The sequence below is a fragment of the Strigops habroptila genome, chromosome 8 (genome assembly GCF_004027225.2).
Source record: "Strigops habroptila isolate Jane chromosome 8, bStrHab1.2.pri, whole genome shotgun sequence".
In the NCBI taxonomy this organism is placed as follows: Eukaryota; Metazoa; Chordata; class Aves; order Psittaciformes; family Psittacidae; genus Strigops; species Strigops habroptila.
This window is the reverse complement of record NC_044284.2, coordinates 53,786,053-53,795,497: the sequence shown is the minus strand read 5'-3', so window position 1 is coordinate 53,795,497 and position 9,445 is coordinate 53,786,053. Positions and strand designations below refer to the sequence as shown.

The following is a 9,445-nucleotide window of genomic DNA, read 5'->3' as shown; positions in this document are numbered from 1 at the left end:
CGAGAACCTTTCTCCCGGCCCCCTCCTCCCTCTCCCTGGAAACAGGCATTTTTGGGGGGGGGGACGGACACACACCAAAAAGCAAATAAATAAAAAATATAACAAAGAAAAAAAAAAATATCCGGGGGTCCTTCCCCTTGTCGGCCCAAGCGAGGACCCCCACTCCGGCCCGGCCGGGGGAGGCAGCGGGAGGGAGGCGGCGCGGAGCACCCCGCGCAAGCTGCGCGCCCGGCGGCGGAGGGAGCGCTCGGCCCCGCCGGCTTCGGGCACCGAAACTCCGCGGCCGGGCGAGTGTCGCCAGCCCCAGGGTGGGAGCCACTCGCTTCCCCGAAGCCCGAGCGGGGCTCTGGGCTCTCAGCGTGACAAAGGACATAGCAAAGAACGTTTGGGATTATTAATATCTTTTTTTTTAACCAGGTCACAAACATTTATTAATTTACACCAACGGTGGACAAAATTCTGTTGCCTTTTCCACATCAAATTATTCACAGATTCTCTCAATAAAATAGATATGACGGATGCACAACCAGTGAAGAGTTAACTGGACTCCGCTCATTAGCTCCCGAATAATCTATATACAAATAATTACCAATACACCAAAAAACCCACGCACGGAAGGGGTGGGAAAACGGGGGTCAAAAAATAATAGGATGGGAATTCTCCAACCGGATCGGATTTTCTTTTAAACGTGCATTTGAATGTCTTATTGGAAAAAGAAAATGGAAAAGGAAAAAAAAAATAAAAAATAAAGGAAAACAAAAATAAACCGCAGTCCTGAGTTTCACCGACTTTTCTTCTTCTTAAAAATAAAGAAACCCTAAACAGTGCCTTTTAAAACCAAACCCGAAGCTTCAAAGAAACTAAAAATAAGATCGAACCATTAAAACATTTTCTTTGAGAGCAGGGGAGAGACAGAAACACATGGTAAAAACCGCCCGGGAGAGAGACTTGCAGGGACGAAAATGGGCTCGCTGCGAGCGGGAGCGTCTGCAACTCCCCGGGGCACTTTCCCAGGCGATTTGGGGGACCCCGCAGAAAACCTGCACCTCTCAAAGGAAACATTCCCGCCCCTAAGACCGTTTCTTTCTTAACATCCCCCCCCTTTCACCCCCCGCAAGGCGTTGCGTGTTCAACAAGCCCAGGTCCCAGCTTAGGTTACGGCCACTTTATAAATACGCTTTGGCGCTTGCGGGACCAAACCGTGTTGTTCTTTCCCCTCTCCCGCCCTCCCGAGTTATTTAATATTTTTTTTTCCCCGAGCAAATAGACAGAAACAGATTTGGATGCCGCAGAGCCTGGAAATAAAGTAAAAATTAAAAATAAAAATTAAAAAAAAAAGGAAATATTTCCTACCTTTAAAACACAACAGGAGGAGATGGGGGAGAAGGGGAGAGGGAAGGGGAGCCAGTTTCAGAGGAGGCGGGAGAGCTGGGAAGGGGCCGTTTGCTTCGCGACTCTCGCCCCCTCCCCGGTCCCCCCCGTCCCCAGCACAGTTTAAAAATGACAGCTGCTCAGGGTTGTGATTTTACTGGAGAAGTTCTGGGCCGGCTGCAGGAGCGGCTCGTGTGCCAGGCTGACCTGGGGCTGTGCCGGGGCCAAGGCGGGGCTGAGCACGGCCAGGACCTGTGCCGGGGGGCCCGCCTGGCCGGCCGGGTAGGGCGCGGCGGGCGCGGCGCTGGGGTTGGTGCTGGGCGGTGGGGGCACGGCCCCCCCGATGATGTTGTCTATGGAAAAAGAGGGCCGGGACGGGTGGTTGGTACCGGTGCCGCCGCCGCTGCCACCGCCACCGCCGCCGCCGGCGGGCGTGGGGTCCGGCTTCAGGGTCTGGAGGAGGGCGGCGGGCAGGGCGGTGGGGCTCAGCTGGGGATGGTAGAAGGACTTCCTGCAGTTCAGCTCGCCGCCCAGGAAGGAGGGCAGCCCCGAGGCGGCGGAGAAGACGGAGGCGGCGGCGGGAGGCGGCGGAGCCGGTAACGGGCAGTGCGGCGCCGGGAAGGGGAAGGCGCCCGCGGTGCCGCCGGCTCCGCCGCCGGGGTGGTGGTGGTGGTGGGGATAGCCCTGGAGCTGCAGGCCGTAGTTGTAGCCGTAGGGTCCGTAGGCGAAGCTGGGCAGGAAGGCGGCGGGGTCGGCGGCCCCGGCCCGCAGCAGCAGCTCGGGGTGCGGCGGGTGCAGCTGCTGCTGCCGCTTGAAGCGCTTCCTCCGGCGCAGGAAGCTCCCGTTGTCGAACATGTCGGCGGACTCGGGGTCCAGCGTCCAGTAGTTGCCCTTGCCCGGGTTGCCGGGCTCCCGGGGGATCTTGACGAAGCAGTCGTTGAGGGAGAGGTTGTGGCGGATGCTGTTCTGCCAGGCGGGGAACTTCTCCCGGTAGTAGGGAAAGCGCCCGCTGATGAACTCGCAGATCTCACTCAGCGTCAGCCGCTTCTTGGGGCTCTGCAGGATGGCCATGGTGATGAGGGCGATGTAGGAGTAGGGCGGCTTCACCAGCGGGTTCTTGCCCCCCGCGCCTCCGCCGCCGCCGCCCGCGGGCGCCTTCTCCCCAGGCGCGGCTCCGCGGGCACACGCTGGCTCCGAGCCGCCGGCGGGGGAGAGCCGCTCCGGGGACCCCCCCATGCGCGCTTTGGCGGCTCCGCTCCGCGGCAGGGCGAGCCCCAGCGGATCGCCGCCGTCCTCCTCGTCCTCGTCCTCCTCCTCGTCCTCCTCCTCCTCGTCCTCGCTGTACTTGCCCCCATCCTGGGGCGGGCCCACCACGTCGATATCCGCGTCCTCCACCTCGGAGAGCGGCTCTTCCTCCGGGGAGCGCTCGGACATGATCCCGCAGCCGCCGCCGCCGCTGCTGCCCAAAGTCATTGTTGTGCGGCCGGGGCGGCCGGGGCCGGGCTCCCCCCCCCACCTAGCGGCGGCTCCCGGGATGGGCCCGGGGCCGTGCCGGAGGGCTGCGGCCGCCGCTGGGACTCCGCGCCCCGGCGCCGCCGCTCCGCGCCCCGCTCGCCGCGCCGCTGCTGGCGGGGCCGCGGCCGGGCGGCGGGGTGGTGGCTGCGGAGGGAGGGGCAGCGGAGGGGCGCGGGGCGGGGGGGAGGGACGGGGCGCCCGGAGGCTGGGCAGGGAGCTTGGAAGCAGCGGTAATAAATAATAGTAATAATGATAATAAAAGGAGAGAAAGAAGGAAAAAAAAAGGAAAAGGGGAAAAAAAAAATCGGGGGTGCGGCGGCTCCTTGACTGGGCTGAAGGGAGGGAGGGGGAAGGAGGGAAAAAGGGAGGGAGGGGCGGGGGAAGAGGGAGGGGGGAGGGCAGAAGTTGGGAAGGCGGCTCCCCCCTCCCCACCCCTCCCTAGCTGGGACCCGATCGAAACGCTCCCACTCTGCGCCTCCTGCCAGCGCTCCCCAGGCCTTTATACGGCCGCCCCGGCATCACGTGGCGCCCGCCTCGGTCCCCGCGGGTCCCGGTGAGGGGCTGCTCGGCCCGGCCCGGGTCCCCAGGGAGCGCGGCCCCCGTCCAGGCAGGGATGCTTTCGAGGAAAAGCGCTGCCCGCTCCCCCGGCGCTCGGATGCTCCGGCTACGCCTGGAGCCGGCTGCGGCGGGAGGGGGGTCGGCGCTGGGTAAAGCTTTCCCCTCCCTGTCCTGAGCGCCCTTCGGGGCTGCAGGCTTGCAGGGCCCGTTCCTCTGGGATGCGGCGGCCCCTCCTTCCGCCCGGGGCCGTGGAGTGTCCCTTCTCTCCTGAAGGTTGCCTGCCCCGAGGCTGGGGACCCTCACTCCACCAGGGCCGAGCCCTCAGCCCCCATGAGGGGTCGTGTGAATTTGGGGATCCCTGCTCCCCTTCTCCAGCCGCTCACGTCACCGACACGTCACCGAGTCCGAAGCACCCAGCCTAGAGACTCGCCTTCCCCGAGGGCTCTCTCGGGCCCGCACCCGCGAAAGGGATGCTGCTGCCTGGCAGGTGCGGGGCGGAAGACGGGGAGCAACGCGCGGCCAAGCCTCCTTCCCCGCACGAAATAACCAAAGCGAAGGCTGTGCGTGTCCGCGGGTGCTGGAGTGGCACCAGCGTCCCTTATTCCCTGATGGGGCTGGCCCGGCCGGGTACCACTTTCCGAGGTGGTCCACCCGCAGCCCGGCCAGGCCTCAGGGACGGGAAATCTCCTCCGGCCTCGGGATCTCCCGTCTCCGCCGCTCCCCCTGAGGTGCAGCATCCCCTGATGGCTGGCAGAGGGGTGGCGGGCAGCGGACACCCGCTGTGCCGTGGGATGCAGCCGAAGCGGGAGGATTTCCCTGTGACCAGAAGTACGCCAGACCCCCCGGAGCCTCAGCAGCGGCCCCGCGGGTGGCGGAGCCCCGCTCCCCTGCCTGCGGCCGCCCCTTCCCAGGACAAGTCCGAGGCGGCCACCCCGGTGCTGGGCGAGGGACACGGCCACGGCTGCAGCCGCCCACCCCACGCCCCATGGGCGGCTGTGGCAGCCGGTTGTCGCTATCTCTGCCTCGGACACACCGAACCACGCTGGTACGTTTGGGCTTCCCCCGCCTTTAGAGGCTCCGCAGACACATAGCCCCTACCCGGGGGGAAGGATGCCTGGGGAGGGAGGAAGGGGATGGTTTCCTCCAAGGGGGTGCCAGGGGGAGATCTCCCCCTCCAGGGCCGCATTCAGCAGTGTGAGAATCCGCGGTGATGAATTGCCAGTCGCTGCCGTTAACAGGTGCGAGCATTTGGTGATAAAATCTCCAGCACTAATACCGGGGAGCCGGGCCAAACAGCTGCGCGGCCCCGCTTCCAAATGCCGGTCACAATTACTCAAGCCCTAACGACTCGGTCCACAGGCTCGCCAAGCTCGGGGGGACCCCGAGGAGCGGGCAGGAGCGGCCGGCGCTTCTCCGGCACATCTCCCGTGGAAGCAGCTACTTCAGAGCCTCTGCGCGGTCCCAGTCGCATCCTTCTCCCCTCGCCGCCAACGCTGTGATCGGGGAGGATTTCTTGACCGGAGGGGAAAAATAGATGAATAACGAGGCTGAGAATGTTTCAGGATGGTGGGAAAGGATGGGTCTGTCCCACGGGTGCGTGTCAGGGCCGGTGGAGCTTTCCTGAGCTCTTTCACTTTTATACTCTTCCGATGCTGATAACCTACGTTTGCAACACATTCGCATACATCTCCCTCTCATATGTGTGTAAATATATATTCAGTTATATCTATTTGCGTTCATACATATTTCTTATATATTTTTTCTTATATATATATAAATATAATTAGCTAACATGGAGAAATGCTTCGGAGACGCCGCATCTTTCCTATCGACTTTGTTTAAACTCTCCGTTCAATCAGCCCCGTGGAAGGGGCGATGTGAAGAACAAATGGAAGAGAAAGGGGAGGGGAAAGACCCGAACCGCTTTCCATTTTTATTAAGTAAAATAATAGTTATGCCTCCCCTACATAAACGAAAGTGTCATAAAAAATTCCGAAGCAGCTGCCAGAGATTTCGACCACACACACAACGGGGCGATTGAATTTCCACTTGGTGCATTTCGTGGCAGCGAGGAACCGCCGGGAGCTGCGCCTTGTTCCTCTGCAGGGCGGCGATGGGGAAGGGCAGGGGGGTAGCAAATCCCGGGGGATGCCCAGCCGCCCCACGTGCCCCAGGGGCAGGGCGGCTGCCTCCCGGTCGCTCTGCCTGAAGGCTGGTCCCGCACAGGTCGAAGTGAAACAGATGTGGGTGCCTGCCTCCCGGTGTATGATCCTCCCTCCTGCCCTGCCCCGGCTGCCGGCTCCCCCCTGCCTGCAAGGGCGGGCAGCCCGCGGGGGCAGCCCCCGACAACGGGGGGTTTGGGGGGGGATGTGTTTGCTGCTTGCTGCTGTACTCATGGGCGTCGGGATCCCGATGAGCCCGAAAATGATGGGGGAAGAGAGGGCCGATCCGAGGCGGCTGCTGATGGGATGCGGCCGGTGCCTTGTCCCGCTCCCGCCTGGACCTTCCTCACCCCCCGCTCTCCCGCCCCGCAGCATCGCGCATCCAGAGCCGCCACAGCTCGAGAAATAGTATGTCCCGATCGGCCACCATCGACATGATTCCTGCCTGTTTCAAGGCAAAATATCGTCCCCGTTAAAGTCGGGAACAACCCAAAAGGAAACGACAGGGAATGAATGAGTCCCGGTCCCTCCATCTGCGAGCGGATCCCGTTCGCCGAGGCGGTGTTATCCGCGGCTCTGCCACGCAAGATTGGCTGTAGAAACAAATCAAAACGAGAAAAAGTACCTAAACTACACCCGTCCCGAAATGATTTAGAAAAGGGAAACCCTGGACTGAAACAAACCAGATGGTCGGATCCCAGACATGTACTTACACACACACACACACGCTCCCGGCCGTGCACTCGCACACGGAGAGAGGGGTGAGTTTTAAATCACTGGTGTATATGCCGGGGCAAGGTGTTCCGAAAAAGAAACCCAGACGATCTACCCGAAAGGATTGCCTTGTCATCGTCCCACTCTTCCCAGGGCTCGGAGGGAAGCGGTTTTCCTTAGGCAGATTTTTAATTTTAATGCTCTACTCTCTGAAGGGTTTCATTACAGACAGCCTCGCTTCCCACCTCTCGTTTTAACCCGATCCTGGTTTACATTTCACGTTAAATTGCGGTATCAAACGTGCGTGGGGCTGAGAGCTGGCGGGGTGCCGAGAGTCTCCAAACAGTCTGAAAAGTAGGGAAGAAAAAAACCAAACCACAAATAAAAGGCCATCAGCCGATCAGGATTGCTTTTCCCTCTCCTTTAAATTGACTTCGTCTGTCTATCCCGCCTGTCTTAATGAGGGGTTTGGTCCAGGCTTGTAGGACCGGCGTTTGGATGCCCCGCAGACGGCTTTAGCAGGTGGATCCCCTAGTGTCCCGGTGCTCCCGCTCCTTGGGAGCAACGTGGGAGCGTCTCGGAGCCCCTGCAAGGTGCAGAACGGCCACAACGGCCAGGCACAATTCTTTATCCACGGGGAAAAGCTTGTTCCCTGACTGTCCACAGAGACCGTTATTGCCGGGGGGTGGTGGAAGGGAAGGCAGGGACACCGACGCCGGAGCACGGCGGGGTGCGATCGCTGCTCCCGCCCTGGCACTGGCCGTGTCCCTGCCTAAGGGAGCTGGTCCTGGCCGGAGCATCCCCGGCGCTGGGCTTCACCGGGGGCAAAGCCCGCGGAAGGGCAGCATCGGGCCCTGCGGCGATTCCGAGCGCTGCCTTGGGCAATGCAGAGGGTTTAGCTCCAGCCCAGCCGGTGTTGCTCCCAGATGCTTCCAGATGATCTGTTGGTTTTGTGATACATAATCGTTCTTGTTTCCTCTGCTGAGCAGCATCTAAATTCGTTTATTCTGATGAGAACCGCATCTACAAGTCCCCCAAGGCTCAGTGATGGATTTTTCTGTATTACCTCGTTATCAAGCTTGGCTGACCTCTAACTTCTCTGAAAACATGAACAAGACAGACCTGCTGCTGCCTGGGCTGCCCCAGGGGGCTCTTTTTCCACTTATGTGATTTCCTTTGATATTATTTCTCTTCTTTCCATATCCAAGGCTCAGACCTTCAGTGCTCCCTGCAGTTCAACCTTTTTTCCAGCCCTGTATCGCCAACTTCCAGCTTGCAAAGATCAGTTTGCAGCCTGAACACCAAGAGCTCCCAGCACAGGGAGGTTACTGGGAATGGTGGTGCCAGATAGTGTGAGATGTGTTTCCAGTTTGGAAACCACTGGAGCCAAGTGCTTATATCCATCCCTGCAGCGCTCAGACGCTGGGCAGCTCGGTTTGGTTGACTTGGATTTTCAAATGCAAGTGTCTCAAAATCCACACCAGAAAAAGGCCTGGATGTCAAGGGAGACTTTTCCCGGGCACCCCATGTGTAGGGCTGAACCCCATGAAGCTCTAGAGAACAAGTATCGCTGTTTTTCCTGCTCTTCAGATGAGCGGGCAACTCCTCTCCTCTCATACACACCCATTTATTTCGGTGCTCTGATTTGACTTTAGGACCTTGGGTTTGGGCTTGCAGTTCAAAAACTTTGTTTTCTGCTCTCCATTCATAACTGATCCCATCCCACATGGATTTGAAGCCCAGCAAGCTCATACTCAGCTTAATACTCAACTGATTAACTCTGGCTTAGTATAAGTTTTTTTTCGTGTGACATGAAAAGAGATGGATACACAAACTTACATGAGTGAGGGGAACGCAGTCACTTCAAGCCATAAACCACCAGGTGCACTTTTGAGACTCACCAAAGCCAGCTCTCCTGCTTGCCATAAAAAACACATTAGCCAAAGGCTGGTGCATGTGGAAGGCAATTATGCTCTGGCACATGGCAACGTGTATAGAACAGCCTGGTAACTGTGCCTACCACACAAGGAAAAAAATCCCTGTGAAAACAAGCCTGCTAAGCCACTTCTTTCTCTCCTCAATCTGTGAAATTAAAAGAGAGGATTTTGTGGCGGGGTGATGGGAGATAGATGGCTGAGGGAATCAGATTTTCCAAAAGAGGGTGCACCAGTGCAAGAACCTAAGTAAATGGCCAGATCCACAAGGATGTAGAAGCTCATGATGAAGTTTCAGAGTCCAAGTTTTCCATGTCAGCATCTGATCATGGCGAACGTGCCCACGAAATTCCTGCTGCTGGGTTCTCTGTATTCAGGAGTTGAGCAGCCCGAGCGCCCAGCTCACCCTCTGAGTTTGCGGAAGTCTGCTTCTGCCAGAAAAACCAACTGAGTACCCTCAGCTTGCGGGCCAGGAGCATTACAGAGAAAGGGCCTTCAAAGATAGAAATTCCAGAGAAGGTGGAAAATTGCTGGAATATAGTTTCATCGGAACAAAAAGTCCCAATCCTTTGAGGATTTGACTCCTTTATATTTTTTTTTCTTGTATGGCTGGGGATAGGAGTATTTGCATCTGAAAGTATCCAGCCATCTCCAGCTGGAGATCAGGTTGGGGTGAATCTGCTGTATCCTTGTAAAAGTCAGCCCTGCACATACATGCTGATATGTACAGATCTGCCTCACAAAGAGGTTCCTATATGTATTTTGCCTCTTGATCTCAAATAAGACCTCACAGGAATATATCGCAGGGCTCCTTTTCTCTGTTCCCATCTTGGGAAGGAGCTGAATAAACAGAGGGGAAAAGTTTGCAACCTGAAGTGTGAGATGAAGTATCTCACCCATGCAGAACAGAGGCAGAACCAAACCCCTTTACCCTGTCCCCTTATCTAGTGAAGGACAGCCAGGTAGAAGCAACAGGAGATAAGGCATCACTGTAGTAGTCTGTGGATGAATCTGCACAAAAGGGTGAATCTTGGCTTTGTTGCTGACCAGCATCCGGCTGCAGATGCCAATTCCTCCTCTGCATCTCCACCGGGTCACAGCTTCACCCCACTTGCATACCCCAGCAGCTCCTTTCTTCAGGTCCAGGACCCGAATCTAATCGCTGCTTTGCCTGTGGGACACACAGCCCTG

General features: G+C 58.2%; 1 protein-coding gene across 1 annotated transcript; it reads right to left on the bottom strand.

The window, feature by feature from the left end:
• Nucleotides 1–384: 384 nt before the first annotated feature.
• On the bottom strand, nucleotides 385–2,956 carry FOXD2 (forkhead box D2). The gene is given in 3 exon segments (XM_030494564.1): nucleotides 385–2,010; nucleotides 2,012–2,046; nucleotides 2,049–2,956. Coding segments are annotated over 3 exon segments (1,347 nt in total). The 5' UTR covers nucleotides 2,845–2,956; the 3' UTR covers nucleotides 385–1,494.
• Between the last annotated feature and the right edge of the window lie 6,489 nt (nucleotides 2,957–9,445).